This window comes from Glandiceps talaboti, chromosome 10, assembly GCF_964340395.1.
Source record: "Glandiceps talaboti chromosome 10, keGlaTala1.1, whole genome shotgun sequence".
Taxonomy (NCBI): domain Eukaryota; kingdom Metazoa; phylum Hemichordata; class Enteropneusta; family Spengelidae; genus Glandiceps; species Glandiceps talaboti.
The window spans coordinates 9,579,288-9,598,042 of record NC_135558.1 but is presented as its reverse complement, the minus strand read 5'-3'; the positions used below and the strand labels follow the sequence as shown (position 1 = coordinate 9,598,042).

General features: G+C 36.9%; 2 protein-coding genes across 6 annotated transcripts in view; both read right to left on the bottom strand.

The window, feature by feature from the left end:
- Window positions 1–18,755, bottom strand: part of LOC144441141 (potassium channel subfamily T member 2-like) — a 229,253-nt gene that overhangs the window by 121,009 nt on the left and 89,489 nt on the right. The gene's annotated exons all lie outside the window — the stretch shown is intronic.
- LOC144441142 (uncharacterized) overlaps window positions 1–18,755 on the bottom strand; it is a 34,051-nt gene that overhangs the window by 13,263 nt on the left and 2,033 nt on the right. For both annotated transcript variants that reach the window (XM_078130681.1, XM_078130680.1), the window contains 8 exons: window positions 17,746–17,859; window positions 15,505–15,778; window positions 14,979–15,279; window positions 13,997–14,118; window positions 9,062–9,191; window positions 8,382–8,537; window positions 6,686–6,808; window positions 4,919–4,958 (listed from right to left, as the gene is read on the bottom strand). In XM_078130681.1, the coding sequence (XP_077986807.1) occupies window positions 4,919–4,958; window positions 6,686–6,808; window positions 8,382–8,537; window positions 9,062–9,191; window positions 13,997–14,118; window positions 14,979–15,279; window positions 15,505–15,778; window positions 17,746–17,859 (1,260 nt within the window). The remainder of the gene's footprint in view (window positions 1–4,918; window positions 4,959–6,685; window positions 6,809–8,381; window positions 8,538–9,061; window positions 9,192–13,996; window positions 14,119–14,978; window positions 15,280–15,504; window positions 15,779–17,745; window positions 17,860–18,755) is intronic.

Genomic DNA, 18,755 nt, shown 5'->3' with positions numbered 1-18,755 from the left:
GCATCCATGTTGAGAGTGACGATACGAAATCAAAAGTTGGTAGGCAATGGTGTGTTCTTCGGTCGGACGGCAAGCAAGGAAGTAATGAAGTAACTAGATTGTTCCATATTATATACACTTACAGTCTTCAAAGTTTTAAGTTTTTCGACCAATCAAATCGTTCATTTCCAAAAAATTGTTTGTGTTGCACTTTGCAAACATCTAGGTGTGACATCCGGGACGCTAAAATTCTCTCCATTCTCACGCTTGTCGATTTTTCCGATTAAAAACTTGCCAGGCTCTGATTTTGCATATTGATGTTATTTACTTGTTCATAATTTAGAATTTTTCAACTCTTTTCTAACAGTGTAATGTATGTCTTCATTGTACCACAAAAATCCTTTCCCAGTTTGCTTTCCATAACATGATCAAAATATCCTGTAATCTTCATAACGTCGAGCGCTATTGAACATTTTCTCATAAAGCAAAATTAGTCGCGACAACTATGCTGTTGTACAAGTTATATTATTTTACATCGGACAAAAAACATCACCAGCTCGTCAGAGAAGGACGATTTTTCCACATTGGCAGGGAATACAATATACTTTTCCACTCAAAAATACATTTACAACATCACACAAATAAGGATGTCCCCGTCTTTACATAGATAGCTTATTACAATTTCACACTATTTCAAACGCTGATAGGTGTTACCGGCACTGCCAGACTGGTTGGCACTCACCAGATTAAGTGGGATGGAATCATTCGTGGTAAATCTTCCTGGGAACATTTTTTCTCTTTTAAGTATGCAAGGTACTAACACATTACACAGAGAACACGAACTAGGGAAAAAACATCTGAGACCAGTTTGCCAGTCTTAGAATACATGTATTATATAGTTTTTGCCACAGTTCACACCACTCCACTCCACATTGACAGGGAATACAATATACTTTTTCACTCAAAAATACATTTACGCTATTGTTTTAAACAACATCACACAAATAAGGATGTCCCCGTCTTTACATAGATAGCTTATTACAATTTCACACTATTTCAAACGCTGATAGGTGTTACCGGCACTGCCAGACTGGTTGGCACTCACCAGATTAAGTGGGATGGAATCATTCGTGGTAAATCTTCCTGGGAACATTTTTCTCTTTTTTAAGTATGCAAGGTACTAACACATTACACAGAGAACACGAACTAGGGAAAAAACATCTGAGACCAGTTTGCCAGTCTTAGATACATGTATTATATAGTTTTTGTCACAGTTCGCAACCCCCCCCCCCTAAAAAATACCGAATCTGCTGCCACGCGCCAAGTACTACTACTAGCATGTCCATTAATTTGCGTTTTGTTGTAAAGTACATGTTCTTAATTGTTACCTTTGACATTCCATCTGTCTTCAAAACTATTTATTCACATGTGATAGTTACCCCCCCCCCCCAACAATCGAGACTTCCATTAAATGTTCATCTTCACGTTAATGAGGGGCCACATGTTACATAGACACGCGTACACGATCCATTTGCAACGGTTAACGTGGAGATGCACAAAGGGAAGGTTTTAAGGGTGACATACTTACAAGTTATTGTTTCACAATAATGAATAAAGTTTACACCATCAACCCATATATTTTCTGAAAGGTTTTTCTCTCCTCTTAAATACTCTTGTATTTTCTATTATTGTCTTTGAGTGAAACTGAGAGTTTCTTTAAAGTATGAATAAAGGTGTTTTGATTATCTCAAGGCGCCAATATAAATGCCTCAGAAGAGACCACCTGTCACCCGATTTTCCATTTCTTTGGTGTTTTAGAATGTTCACTTCACACATAACAAAAGTGTGTTTCACTTTTTTTCTGCTATCTGTCGTTCTTTTACAACATGCCTCGAAAGTTGACAAATTATAATGGGACGCTTATTGACAGATTTTTCTCACTTAATCATCAATTTCACACGTAATAGAGCAAACTTACAAATTCTGAGACACTTTGTAAGAACAATATTTAAGAAAGCTCCAACGAAAATTTCAGATGATTGCGAGGAAGTACTGTCGACTTCGAGACTTTAGAACTTAGTCCGGGGGCTTGGAAGTGTGTAAACGGAGAAAATGCCGATTTTCGAAATACAACGTAAAATTTTACTTGCAGAAAATTTTCCGGTGTGTCATGCAATAAAAATATCACCAAGCAGTGGATAAAATGAGTCTTCAGTCATTCTAATTGTCGCTTTGATTAATACAAGTGTATCAAATCGAGGTCGTTTGATTGGAATGACATACACAAGATCACATTGCAAATGGCGCAGAAGCCCAGTTTATTGACGTCATCTCATTAATTAGTAATCACAGGCATGGTCAATGTCAAGTCCATGGTTATTATGATGTTACTCTGTCCGGCGGCAGATCCACGGTGCTATCTATAGCCCCGTGTGGCTAAACTTCACTTTTCCCGGAAGCACTTCCCGATACAAATATTTCGTTTTGAATTTCGGAATAACTGCATTACGACGTTAGATTTTGCTCAGTTTCGATCGTCAAACTCGGGAAATTTCTTAACTGCATGTAGTAGCATGGCCATTTTCTAAACCACGACGGAATCACGATGTCACTATTTCGCTCAAAATATTGTCTGAAGCTTCGAATGAGCGATGAAATGGGTAACCTACGTTTTTTTACACATTGCCACATAAATTTAGTCAAAAAATTAGTGTCTGCTTACGTCTGTATGTACGCACTCCATTATATCCAAGGGGGGGGGGGGGTCGTGCTGAATTTGGCTGTTACATTACAATGAACCCAAAATGTTTCTATGCGCTTCAGTTTGATCGCTACATAAATAATCTTTCCACACAGCTAGCTTGCTACAAATTACATGTAAAGCTTTTTCTTTTAGTTTGTTAGGTAGTTAGTTAGTTGTGGTGTCTTTCGCGTTTGATTGTCTGACACATTGCTCATGTAGTCTTGTAGACATCTGAAAATGTCCAAGTCTTTCGATTAAAAATAATTTTCAATATGTATAGGCACATCACTGTGTATCAGACACATCGACTGATATCGTAGACAGACGGTTAAACAAAACTAGACTCGAAAAATTGAAATACATAGCTCGGGTGACACTCGTATCGTACCCATTCAATATAACTCAGAGGAGTACATGCACGTGAACACTGACGATCTAAAACTAAAGTTTGTTGCGTCAGTACCATGTTTTATCCCCATTGGCCTCAAAGTAATGACGTTTGACCTGATCAGTTGATGATCACACTGCTCGGCGGTTCGATCACCAGGAAACTTTGTGGACATACACCGTATGGACGGATGGTCATTCACTGAATTTATACGAATACTAGAATATTTGTCATACTCCATTGCAAGAAAAGAGTCCCTACGACCATGGATTTATTACTGAGGTGACAAACTGATTGTTTCAATCGTCCTCGCCATAGACCCTTCACTGGGTGGAGGGTGTATGTCCTCGCCAATAGAATTTTTGTTCATTTTTTTCAGAGCAAAAGGGTTATCAAGGATGGATTTATATGTGACAATCTGTCATAGAATTGACACTTTTTTGCTATATTTTGCTAAGTAATCCTTGGTTTGCCTTTCCCAGGAATTGACTGTTTATGTTAGCATTAACATTACAATCATGCCGGCATATTGGAGACGATAGTCTCTCTTATTTCTTAACTTTCTAGGTGTCAAGTACATATTCAATGGTCTATGTTTACCATTCTGAAAACAAAAACTGAGGCGTTACATATGTACAGTAGTGTGTGTTATTTCCATGGCAAGTGTACTGGTCACTCGATTTTACTGTATATGCCTCTATGCACTCCAGGTACTCCTTCGAGTCAAATCAATGTTATAGGATGATTGTGAACAACACTGTGTTGGAATACATGCCTGCAAATGTCACCTGCCAACTCTGCGCTGATCAAGTGTTTATACATGTACCTCAGACCATGGAAGTATAACCCACTTTTAGTGGTCTCAGCATGTACCAATTTCCACAGGGGTGTAAAAAATAAAGTAAAGGCTTACAAATTCATGACGGACATAAATATGGCTAATTTTTTTTCTGTTAAAACTTGTCTCAGGTGGCGATTTTTTATGCAAACTAATACTCTCAGTAGACTCCTAGTTCATAGTGATGTTTTTTTCGGACCCCTTTAATCCGTCTATTTTCACTTGAGTTGGCCTCTTTAAGATGTTAGCCTATCATAATATTACTCCAAAGTTGTAAATATTCCTATCAACGCCGATAGACATACATTCCATTTTTTAAAATATGACTAGGGCCTAAACACTTACGAATACACATCTATTTTAGTCACATATCAACTCAGTCTCGTGTCAAGCGCTTTGTCACAAGCCATTGTGAGGTACGTGTCTTTTGTCAAGCTATTGATAGGGAATGTGGTTCATGTTTGCGGAGATATTTTCTGTGTAGCTTTTCCACCTTTCTAAAAAGCAGTACTAATACATACTTTTCTAAACTGTTGCTTTAGTAACAGTGCACACCAGTGACATGCACACTTATGCATGGTCGTTCACCCAAATTCTAAAGGGATATAAAATGAGAAAGAGCTACTCTTTGTAAATTTAATAGATGTTTGTACACTCCGGACGTAGAAAATAGGTTTCTCTTTCTAACGATTCCAGACTCGTACTTCGTAAATTCACTCAAAGCCAGTGCTAAAACATCGCGTTTGCTTCTAAAGGTTGTGGAAGCTCCCGTGGGATAAGTGGTGCTGCGGCTTGACCCGAATCATTTTGCGCACACAACTGTCTCTGGCACCATACTCGGACTAGCAGTAGTAGCACATTATACATAACGAAGCTTGGAATTCGTCGCTGTAGGTCCCATTACGACAATATTATTTCAGAATATACCCACAACTACTATCATTAGTCATAGTTTACTGAGCGAACTTACCTTCATGTGTGTGTCCTTGCATGAGGTATCCAATTTGCACCTGAAATGTAATAAAGAGCAATTTACATGAATGTGTTAGTAATATTTTCGTCACGGTATTGCTACAAACTGTTACGTGCTATTCACTCATATGCTGTTCACTTTAATATTGAAGTTTACTACATGTACTGCTTATGTATTTAACTCAATCTCGTTTCTGTGTGCACAATTGTACCGACAATAAGACTTAGTAATAATCAAAAAGTGTTGTAGCCATAACGTTACAGTGTCAACTGTCACAACAAATTTACTTTGGTATTTTGATCACTTAGGGTTACGTTATTACATATACAATGTAAATACACCTATGTCGTTATTTCGCGTAAGAAATAACAGATTGGGTTTTCAAGGGTATTATTTATGTGCATTCATAATTGATGTTCAGAAGTAGTATGTTTAGCCATAGACGCGCCATGAAAATGACTTGTCAAGAAAAATAATATCTGCTGTAACTTAAATTTAAGTTGTCTTTTAATTTTTATTTCTCTATTCTTTTCATACACCCCTATGTTGCACATACATCTACACTCATTTGGCGTATTAGCTTCAAGGAAATTTGAATATTTCATATGAAACCAGTCGTCCATTTACTCTATAAAAGTTTAAAATTTGAGGCTACAAAATCTTAAAACTGAGACAGGTCAACGAGTATGCCTTCCAATATCGTTTTATGTAAGGGAAGCAAATGAGGCAGTATATGCAGAGGACTCAAGATCGCTACTATCTGGGTTTTCTTTGATTGCATAACATTCGTTAGACTGTCGACAGTTGCTTGCGCCTTTTTCCCTTCATTTTATCTAAACTTAAGTCGTTGCCGCGCTCCGATCCGGCGCAATACTACTATAATCGCATACTGATATCGAGGGCCGAAGGTGGGATCGGGCCTTCGGCCAATGATATCAGAATGCGATTATAGTAGTGTTGCGCCGGATCGGAGTTTAGATAAGACGTAGGAAAAAAAGGCGCGAGCGAATGTCGACAGACTAAACATTCATCAACGAAATCAACAAGCACAAGGTCTGAACATTCCAAACTCATCAATATTGTTACAGGCATCTGGTATATAGTGAAAGAAAGTGTGGAGATGTTGGTGTTGATATACTGTACATGTATGACAAGTGTGTCTTTTCATGGACCTAAATTTTTTACAGATATATGCAATTTTGTCTCTTTATAACACACAGTTTCCACATGGTGTTCCTCCTTCAACGCACTAACACATGCCATTGGTGAACGATTCCAGAACAATGATGTTCACAAACTATACTACACAATTAAAACTTCACACCCATGCGCATACGCACACAACTAGTGCATCAACAATTTGTTTGTAGACAGATACAAGTAGTAGTACATTTGCACGAAATACATTTTATATACATTTTTTTACATTTCGTGATTACAGAAAAATACTTTGACCAGATTTAATCTGAATGCTTCCCCACAGGGTGATATTAAGTGTTTTGTTCCTACACATAATAATTGCTGGAATGCAACGACCTTGTTATAGTAGGCTATTAGTACATGATATACCCATGAATTGACAAAAAAGGTGTGTCAAACTATAAGACATCTGAAATGACTATGATATTAAAATATTTAATAAGTTACAATAATGGAATATTTTAACAATTTTATTTGGTGCAGCTTTTTTTTCGCAAATGATTATTATGCATTTTCTGTATTACTAATAAGATTAATATTTTGGGTAATACATGTAAAACTCACCTCTCGAAAAATACCAAGTTTAAGGAGGTATGCTAAAAAACCAAGGATGTTCCTGTTTTTGCACTCTCTCCAGCTGTTATCCATCTGTAGGTATAGCACCGGTGGAAGATTTCCTCCATGTCGCTAAATGAAAATGAAATATTTTCAGATGTTTTGTTTTTTGTTGTTCTTTGTTTGTTATATGAATTTCATATAACAATGTCCTGTAATTAAAAATCGCTAGTAAGCAATTTATGGTGGCAATTGCCTGATTGGTTTATGGCCACAGTCCACAATTGCTCGCCATTTTGAACACACTCAATTTAATATTCTAGTAAAAGATGTTTATCATGACAAATGCATATCATGACCATGGTCAGATCAAACTTATTATTTATTACAAGGACTGTTCTGTACTAAATTTCATTTTGTTTCTCTTTTATTATGTCAAATTTGGAAAATAATGTGCATATTATGGTGATTTATATTATTTTATTTATTACTAAATTGTCACAGTGACCAATCAAAGCTCTAAATACTTGTCCAATATTTCGCAAAGCATTAAGGCAACGATATTTGATTGACAGCTAAAGTATCGACTGTTGATACAATGATATACAATGTTTCAAATTTAGAGGAAAGACACAACATAAAATATAAAATGAAGCAATTCGTCGCATGCGACGAGGCTTGCAACTGCGACGGAGCGCGTACACGATGCAACTAGTTGCATGGTGAGTCGCAAGAGCTCAACTGTTGCACATGCGTATATATATATAAGTTACAGGTCATCGAGGTCAAGTCTTCTTGCGGCAGGAATTTGGCAAAAATGCTATGAAATTGCTAATATTTACGAATAAAATGACTGAAAACTTGTTGAGGTATCGATAGTGAAACTCTATTCAATTCGAAGTTCGTTTATGGCGATGTTGATCTTTCCGATGTCGCTACTTGCATTCAAGTTGGAAATAAAATGATATTCATCGGAAATCAAGCATTCATAGACATTGTATACTATTTATAAGTGATAATCGTGGTGATAAATCGAAATTATATTAAAAAAATACTTGCTGAAATAGAATATTTATACTGAAAACATGGCGGCCATAACATTGTCATTTGACACGTAGGTATATGTCAAAGGTTGTTGCTTGCGACGCGACGAAGTGGTTACACGGTGCAACTCACGAAGCAACTCGAGAAGCAACTTGCGACGCGTCGCAAGGAAACCGACATGTCCGTTTCCTTGCGACGCACCTTGCAACGTCGCAAGACCCTGCGACGAGGCGAGTACACGATGCATGGTGCGTTGCTAGTCGAGTTGCATCGTGTAACCGGACGCAAATAAACTTTTATTTAAATTATTATTATACATTGTTATTACAAGTGAATGGGCTTAATATTATATAATAATAAAGATCACACATTTAAAAGGAATATAAAAGTACGAAGAAATACCGTCAGATTTATATCACTGTCAGAAGGTCATACTCATACTAGACATATTTGCTCACTATTCTTCACCTTTTTAGTTTTTTTTTAAAACATCGAATTGAAAATCATACAATTTAAAATTGAAGGAGTTGTTATAAACCTGTAGCTACACATTTAATAAGTGGTCCATTCAGGTTTAATTTGGATAACGTATTTGCTTGTTACAATATTACACATTCAATGTCAATAACATTGTTGCTTGTAAATCAATAAATACACCTACCTTAGATACGATGTCGAAGACATTCATCAATATGGTGCAGGTTAGGTTAGAATCATGTGGCCACTGATTGCAATCGATGAATACCAACTTCAAATCTTCACTATGCACCAATACCCCAGTGAGATGTGTCTTAAGTTTCCATAGTGTCGAGTTTTCCTTTTTCGAGAACACAAAAATGTTTATTTATGTGTACACATGAGTGTTTACTTATTAGTATATCTGTGTAACGAAATGAATTTAGAATTTATTTTTGCTGCAGTATTCTATATAACAAAGCCCAGGTTATAAATATTTTCTGCAGTAAATAAGTACAGAATGTATTGAAGATTCGTATCCAAATAGGCTAGGCACACATTACATCTTTTTATATTCGGATTTAAATTGACTTTATTTGTATACATGAATGTAGGTTTGTGGTTGTTTGTTTATTAATACTCATTACAAATACAGTTATCTTTATTAAACACTTAAAAAAAAGTTCACAAAATAAAAAAAATAATAAACAAATAGCAAGTCAATAATTAAAAAACATAGGCCAAATTCATTGTATATTAAAATAATGTATATATTTGTAATCATATTTGAAAAGTGTTATTCGGTTTAAAAATTATCCTTTTCTGGTTAGAATGTTATAAAATAACCAGACCAACCAGCAATTGCATAAACATACATTGTCTTACCTTCGTTTTCTTTGGGAAGTGTGGTAGATTAGAACAGTTTTGTTCCATCCCGTCAATAATCACTGACAAATAATCATCCGGCTGCGCTTTTGCTCTCATTATATTATTGTAGTAAGATTCTCTTTGTTTTCTAAAATAGTGAGAAAAAAGTTTCCATTTTATATTAAGACATAATAGAAAAGAACTTATTCAGTTCGTCTCGTTACAGGCATGGATAATTGAAATTCTATCCATCAAATCACTTATATATATTGCAAATATACTATAAGAGTGACCTTTTTTGTTTCTCATCTCCAGTGAATAGACAGGCGGGGCAGGAACGAAAAGGACAACCAAGGAGCACGGGCGGGCGCAATCTGATTAAAATCCGATGTAGGCGATCAGGCTAAAAAAATGTAAACATGTACAAGGTCAATTCAGGCAAAATAACGAAGGTAAAATAACAATGAACGATTAGCCGACATCTACATCGGATTTTAATCAGATTTGGGCGGTCGCAGTTTGACGTTCACTATGCTATTTTCAGCAAAGCTAGCGTTGAGCACCTTCACGCACACTTTTGTCAATTTTGGGACCGTTACACACCTTCTACAATTGTCAATTGCTCGAGCCCGAGTTCAAAGACTAGAATGTGTTTATGCCATGCTTGCTGTGTGATGTCCATAATTACATGCTCACTACTACACTCTTTCGACTTGGATACAAGATTAGCATAATATAGGCACAGGCACGCAACTCACACAACACAATTACAAAGTTAATTATTGATATTAACAAATTCAAACAATACGTTTAAACACAATGATAGTCACAGCCTTGTCTTGTTGTTCACTAAAATACACCGTAAGTTAATATTGCAACAACATCAGGCTGCTGAGGTTTATAGACCAACAGAGAGGTGTTTACACGAAATGGTTGTTTACGACATGTGTTGGCGAGGGTCATACACAGATGCTCTACACAGCTCGCGAGCTGCATAGTCCTTGTACGATTCCCTGGGGGTACTGATGTAATTATAAATTTAAAAGTGTAACACCGCCAAGTTATTGTTAGGGTACAAGTTTAGCCACCGAATTGAACTTTAAAGCGGTCATAATGTAATGAAACACGTCTACTCAGCACAATGCAAAGCATAGTAGACCTTACAAGTTACATGTGCATGATTACCAAAGGTGCCAACGTAACATGTACAAAAGTACATGTTGACTTAGTCTCGCTTTGTGATGAAAAATATACTCTCTAACAGCAAGTTAGAGAGTCACAACAAGTTACAACCTTCTTGCGGCTTCTCCGCTGCGCACGTGCAGCACCTTACACAATGTAGAGTGAGGGACGATGGCCACGAAGTCTGGCTGCGAGACTAATGTTGACTCAGGTTATCAAATACTATCAAGTGCTGCCTTTGACCTTTATCTACATAACTCAAGTGCGTTATGACCTATAACAAGACTTGTGTTTTCATAATAAACACCCCGACCGTTTTAGAGGTCAATCGGACGTCGAGACTTGTACGTTCAAAGTACTTGGGAATCATTCCACAGTAACAAGCAATAACCATGACCTCCTGTGGGTTATACTTCCATCCATCTATGAAGTACATGTTTGTAATGAAGTCATCCTGAAGAGCAGTTGATATCAATTTTCGGTACAAAGTTATTGTTATTGTAACAGTACAGGGAGAAAAGAGCATTTGTTTATGTGTCGTCCAAAAGATTTTTATCTAGTGTTACAGTTAGAGAAATACAATGGTCAAAGTAAAAACCGCCCGCTGTCTTGTGAGTTGCATTTTCTATCAGGTTACAACGCATATTTGTCCTGAGTTAGTTCCTGTGCTATATGTCTGTCCGGGATGCCTGTCTATACTGAATACTGAGCTAAGTCTAGGTCATGACATGGAACGTATTCCTTACTGTAACGTTCTCCATCTTTATGGGATTGAGATGGAGTAATAAAGTTAAAGATGGAGTACATTGTAGTAAGGAATATGGTCCCTGTCGAGACATAGACCATGCGGAGCTGAACGCATATTGAATTTGTTGGCATATCCGTCTTGTTGATAGGAACGTATTTTGAATTTGTTTGCACTGCCATGTTGATATCATCATGGATCTATAACTGAGAAGACTTCTTATATCGGCAATATCGGCATTTGAACTCTCATGGGAACTTGAAGCCGACTCAGATCGACTACTAGTACTTTTGACATATAATCGCATACCGTTGTCGACCGACACTATATACATTTAAACATGTGTTTGGCATGTTATGAATCAAAATAAAAACAATCTACTCTCGGTACCATGTTGGAAAGCAAAACATACAATAAGACGACGCATTGTTTTCCAAGAAAAATTACAATCATACTGAAGATATTTTAAGATGTGAAGCTAGCTTGCCTTCTTTATATTAGTTAAAACATCATTTTCAAAGCATTCTGTATGTTTTCCGTTGTACAGTTTCACTTTGATCATGACCACACTTTTACTGCTGTGGGGTGTGGGAACTCCGCTCCGGTAAATTGATCTGGAACCCGTTAACAGCTTGCGTGTTCATTTTGACATGGGTGATGAATGCATAGACCCTCGTGTAAACGTCGGAAATGTTACGACTATTGAATAAAGCATGGAAGTATAACCCACATATATTTCCATGAATAAAGTATGCACTTTCCTGACAAAAACCCCAGTGGGTAGGACTAAAATCACAGTGTAACTGTAACTTACTACAGAGCCATAGAACCCCGGGCACCCGGGGAGGGGGGAGTACCACTGGCCAGGTCAGGTAGGGGTTTGTGGCCAATGCTGTCAATCCCAGACTCAATTTTGACCCAAAACCAATACCCCATTCAACTTTTTAGAAGACCCCATTTCAGACCAATGTTGGGCGCATGCCATGGGTGAACGAGCGATGCAATTTTGCGCATGCGCAGTTAACGTAACAATGCATTATGGGGCGATATCTAATACCAAGTACTTCAAGAGGTGTGCATACTATCCCAACCAGTGAATCAGTGAATTAGCAGGGAAAAATCCTGAACTCCTCGAGAATTTATTAAGTAGCTCCTTGCAGGACTCCATTTTAGTCCAAACAAAATATAAAAGTGTGAAATGTGGGCCCCATTTTAGACTCATTAGCTCTCAGAAGACTACCCATTTTAGACCAAAGAGCAAAAACCGGTGACGGATCAACTCGTCCCAATTGCAACTCGCCCCAAACTCTTTACAATATAATTTACCTGTGCATATATGAAATCGAAGCTAGTAGTACTCAGTTTGGAGGGTATGTGGTATCTCGTATTCCACTAATGAAGTACCACTTGCACTGTAAACACATACTAAAAGACTTAGTTGTACAAGTAACTAGGGAGAAGAGACACGTCTCCAAAACCCGTAACCGCGGAAGTCGTAGGCATGTCAGTCATTAATATTCTCCCTGGTTAATATAATTATTATTTCTTATTTGGGTTGTAAACATTAAGTCCTAATGTGAAAAGTGATATTCCATGACCGAGGAAAGTTGTTGTGCTAGTATAAGTTGTACATCTACCAAACACTTAGCCAAAACCCACACCACTTTCTGCTACGAAATGTTACATTTGCTATGCTTCAACTGGCTACGTAGGTAAAATCATGTACATTTTTCGGTCCCCGTACTTCGAGTCCATGTATCGTTTAGATTTATATACGTTTCCTAGTGTTGTTGGGGCGAGTTGAAAATGGGGCGAGTTGAAAATGGGACGAAGTGAATCGCAATCGCGAAAACCCTACCCTAAAGGGCGGCACATATACGTATACCAAATAGGTGGGAGTACCCTCCCCCCATAGAACACAACTTGCCCTATTGTCAGAATTTGTCGTACAGTGTGTAACAAATTCCATATTGCTGCATTTTTAAATCAAATATGTTCATTATATATATTCGTAATGTTGACCGTCCCAAACATGCAATTTTTACAAGGCAATAACTCGGCTAAATCTCGCGCGATTTTCAAGCTGTTTCTGCAGAAATCGTCGGCTTCCGGTTGAAAATAACGCTACCGTACCTTTGACCCTTAGCGATGACGAGGTGCACTGAAAGTACCCGAAGAGGGACTTGGGTAGCTTTCGGTGTAACGTTTAAAGTGCTAGAGACCCTTGTAGTGTACCCGACATGTTAATCCCCAGATTAACACCTCGAACAATAGCCATTACCAATCTGTCTTCTTAATTGTGGTAGAACAGAGTACATCTAAATTGTTGACATTAACTTTCAAATGCTAAGCATATATGAACATCAGAAGATGCCGCTTTCGCGAACATTGACGCACAGACAAGTATATATCTTCTGTGGTTGAAGAGAGCGCTCGAGCAGTCAGTAGACGTCTACGCCATGTCCAGTGTTTTCGGTGACCATCCTGCTTTCCACTGATTTCGGAAAGTTTTTTTGCAGTGATTTTCTCCCAGATTCAGTATAAAAAATGAGTCAGAATTGTACGGAGTTTTGGTCACCAAAAACACCCGTCGTGTAGACTACCCGAACTGTCAATCTGTGTTGACGGCCCTTTGATGTGTGCTGTTTTAGAGTAAATTGTTGCAGAAAATCTCCAAATGCTAAGCTATTATAACCAGGATTCAGTGTGTTTCGAACACCTCAATTCTGGTCATAAGAGCTTAGCATTTGGGTGTTTTCTGCAACAATTTACTCTAAAATAGAAGACATCAAGGGTTGCGTCAACCACAGTCGATACAGACGTAAGTTGATGTGGTTTTGCCTGGACTGTTTGTTTTGTCACCTCTAACTGACGCATCTTTTGATGTGTCCTGTTTTAGAGTAAATTGTTGCACAAAACGGCAAATGCTAAGCTCTAAGACCAGGATTGTGTGTGTGTCAAACAAAGATTGAGTGTGTCTCAAACACACAAATGCTAAGTTATGAGAAAGAGTGTAATATACTTACTTTTGGTGTAAGTAATGTTCTTTGAGATCCATAACTATTGCTTTCTTTTCATTTACGTCATTTTTTACGTGACTGGCTCTTTTAAGATCATCGCACACAGTACACTTGGCAAATCTATTCTCCTGTAAACGAAAACAAGTGATTAATGCAATAATTTCCATTTCCAACTCCAGTTTGAAAGATCTCACTATGTCACTATCAGTTGATGAGATTGCTTGTGGTACAGCTAAATGTGTCTATTGTCTTTATGTTTTGTAAAAGTGTATATCTTTGGTGCCCATTGCGAGAGAAATACCAACCTCTTTCTACTGAATATAAATTGGTCAATGAAGATTTTATATCACACAAATGCATCTTAATAGTTTTGGTCTGTAATTAAGAGAGTAGTCTAGATGCCAACTGTACCTCTAACTATACAACACAGCTCTAACTATATATATATATCATAACGATATTGTATTGTAACTAGACTATTAAGAAAGTAATCAGTATACATATGGTGAAATGTGGTTTTTTCTAATAGCACTCCAGGTCACGTGACCTGATGCGTAACAATTCGCAATTTGGTGAATTAGAAAATGTCCGACAAGGGAAAACAACGCTACGAAACCGTGGCTCATATCTGTCACTATGTGTATTATTATTCTACAATTATCCGATCTTTTGTGTTTCATGTGAGCGCTGAATCTTCCTCAATTCCATCACGTCTGAGACAAAGTTTTGTGGTTCCAATCATTGAGAACAGTATGATGTAATGTTTTATATTGTCACCTTGTGAATATAGATATAGTTAATATACCTTATTTAGTAACAAATACTCTTCCTGAGATAAAATATCATCTCTCTAGACAACAAAACTATGTACCCTTATAATTAATACATCTATAACATTTTATGTTGGTGTTGTTGGCATTCACTTTCATGAAATATTCGTAATTTCATTTTTTTTATAAAGTTAGCATTGATTACCCATTTTTCTTACCTTTGGTATCCTTACATGGTTGAATTCCTTTGACCATAACTCATAAAAGCTGGACTGTGAAATTTTCTGTGACTGTGGTTGTCGTGTATCTGCCAGGTAATCAGTATATACATGTATTTTTGTCATACTGCTGGGAAGGTGGATTTGATCTGTATTTGGCATTTTGTCACCCATAAGAGCCACATAGTTGGTCAGCCACGCTTTTGCCAAGTTCACCTCCACTCTTGACCTGAGCATTCCTGTATTACCATGTATGTTTTTTAGTGCTCCATTAAGAAATTTCTTCTGATAATCATAAAACCTGCATAGGATAGATTGTAATCAATGCATGTCTCTCATTTGTTCTAACTTGTGGCAAAGGGTGTCTTCAAGTACAATATAGTATTTGCAGTTAAATCATTTTATTTTTCTACTCCTTCATTAAGAAACCAAATATATTTCACTTTGTACGAGTCCTTTCTATTTAAAAAGTTGTGATGTTCCAAGACTGTTATTTGAGAAATGGAAGGGTAACAATTATTCTTACCTAGATTTAGAAATGCCATATATTAGCCTCCATCCCAGTGTACAAACTTTGGTGCCTGCAACAATGAACATGAACTGTTGTTTTTCTCCATGTACGTGTGAAAATTTCATGGCATCCAGTATGAATTGGCCTTGTTGGGTGGCATTCCTGCTACAAAGGTCATGTCTACATTGCTTAATTTTAGCCATGCCAACCTTGCTGATACAGTCGTTTTTACACTTACAGCGCTGTTTCATAGCATCATCTTCATTGTGTGTACTTCCACTGTTTGTACCTTTTAAAGTAATAGTTAAAAAACCCAAATTTATATTAAAATCACACAATATTAAAATAAATCAAAGAAAAAACAAGAAATCAGTTTCCTTACAAATATTTATAGATGTTATACAACTGGCAAGTATAGAGTATTGCGTTTGAAGTATAAGCTTTGAGCAGAGACAATTTAGGTAGACAATAAGATAAGTGACATAAAACAACAGCCGGTGCCTATGAAGACAGTACCGTAGCACATACCCTTTCTCGGTAGGGCTGGTCTTTAAAATGAAATTTGAACTGTTACATCTTAATTTGGGTGAAAATGAAAACGAGTGGTGTGTATCTTGGCTTTCCCATCCACTTGCAAGGGTAGACAATGCCTTATGTAAACATGCTATACCAAATCAAGTACTGTTGTCTTCGCTTGGTACATGTAATTCCGACATCTTTGCTATGATCATACATCCTCTGATTTAATTTGCAAGGCGATGACTTCAATTCTGGTGGATAAATTGTGAATGTGTGACATTTTTAATGAACAAACGTGTGTGTGTGTGTGTGTGTGTAGGCCTTAGTTTGTTGTAGAAAACACATGTACCTTCTGTAACCATGTAAACATGCTATACCAAATCAAGTACTATTTACGTCGCTTGGTAAATGTAATTCCGACATCTTTGCTATGATCATCCTCTGATTTGCAAGACGATGACTTCAATTCTGATGGAAACATTGTGACTGTGTGACATTTTCAATGGGCAAACATGTGTATGGTGGTGTACAGGCCTTACTTTGTTGTCAGAATACATGTTATACCCCCCCCCATCACTCGTTCCATTTTGGCTGATGTTGTTGTGTATGACAGATAACACTAATGTACCTGTATACTGTATCTAAGTATTCATGCTGTTTCTTGTCAACTATTTTGTAATAATAGACTAAACCTGAAACAATCCACAATCGAAATACACACCACTCGTTTTCATTTTCACCAAAATTAAGATGTAATAAATATTTAAAAATGCAAAGACAACCCCAACCAAGAAATGGTATATGCTATGGTGCGTCTTGTACAATCTTATCTAATGTTATCAGCAGTTTATATCAGTAAAGGAAGTCAATTGAGATTATTGTTAGAAATCACTGTAGGCTACGTGTTACACTGTACCATTTTTGCTTTTGGTTGGGCAAGTAAAATTCACAACACAGTCTGCTGTTTACGTAGTAAATTGGTATGTTAAAGTCAGAGTCAAACTACATCTCAACTGGTACTCGCACGTAAATTTGAAAACATGTATCCTGTCACTAAATTCAGTTTATTGTAGATGCAAGTGAAATTCGTTGCTTCTTGAAAATTCTCTCCTAAATACTCTTACAGATAAAATACAACTGTGTACAGTAACATCTAGTTTATAAGTTCCTAACAACCGTATTTACGATTATAGACTAGCGTTATTTTCGTGTCATTATACATTACATGCAAGTGTATGAGTCGGCATGAACAGTCCTAGAACATTGTTTATGTTAATAGATGACAGATATAAACAAAGTCATAAAGCGTTCCGTCAACCGACATCACAGGCACCGACTGTTGCTTTGTATCTCTTATCTTGTTGTCTTTTACCTAAATTGTCTCTGCTTGAAGCTCACTTATGCAAGTAAACGCAACGCCACTTGTACAAACATAATGTTCCTGCCCCGGTGTTCCTGTAGTCTATCAGCTAGCCCTCGGATGTTCTTCCGATAAAATACGACACACAGCCGAACAACGCTATCGAGGATGGAACATCGGGCAGGCCCTCACATGCGAACTTCGTTCGCTTATACTAAGTTATAGTCATAGCATCGAAAGAAAGCCCGAACGACTAGTGTTCCTGTTACCAAAGGGAATAAATGAGTTTCAATAAATATAAAGACTGCAAATGACTACCAACGACTATACTAGTATTATCTATAAGAAACAATATAATATGCTGATAGCATACATACCTTCTTTGACTGATTCATCAGCAGAGCTTGGGGTGTTTTCAGAAAGATTGTCATCAAGATCTGGATATTCATAACGATCTATCTCTACTTTCGTATCTTGGTACAACATATCACCTACATTGTATAAATTGCATCATTAAAACAACATAGAAATACGAATCCTTGACCATACCAAATCGTTCCCTCCATCCCCTCCCCCAATGTGGACGCATTTAAATAAATGTATATTTTCATGACGTTACTTGAAACTGCCCTTTTCAATGTTGTTATCAATTGCACTGTACAGCAATTTCGAAACTCTGGCAACTCATGCAGCCACAAAATGATTTCCGTCTCAATTTTAATTTTAAAAATCATACATATTGTATTGCATGGGCGGAAATTTATTTATAGTCGGCACAAGAGCATTGTCCTAGTGCCCTCGTTTTGAGGTGTTGAATATTACACCAATTTAACTTTGAAGCGTACATACAAACTGAACAAATAATATACATATTACTCTTGACAATGCCCATCGGTTAGTATGGGAAAGATGTGATGTAGTACAGTGCAGTTTAAAGAAGCATTTTTGTGAAAACAAACTACATTTATAACAAACTCAATTTACAGATTAAGGAGAGTTATAATATATAAATTTACTTGTAAAATTTAACTTCTTTGTTGTACAGACACTATTATACAATTTGGCACATTCCTTAATAATAATACAAAATTGATTAGTAAAGATACAGTTGAAAACGCAAATATTATAGTGATCACACTTTTCACAGTATGTACGTCAATTCAAACTTATTTTCGGAAGTACTAGTACTTTGTGTCGGCAGCAGCAAACGATGGGAGATCATCTGTTCATAACAATGTACACAATTAAAATGTTTACATAAGCGTCGATTACACGGTATTAATGTATTTATCTATTTCGTGTCAGAGATCCCACTGTAATGTGTGTACTCCTCAACACACTCATTATGTGTAATCCGGGAGGTGTTGTTTTTATAGTTTTTCATTCG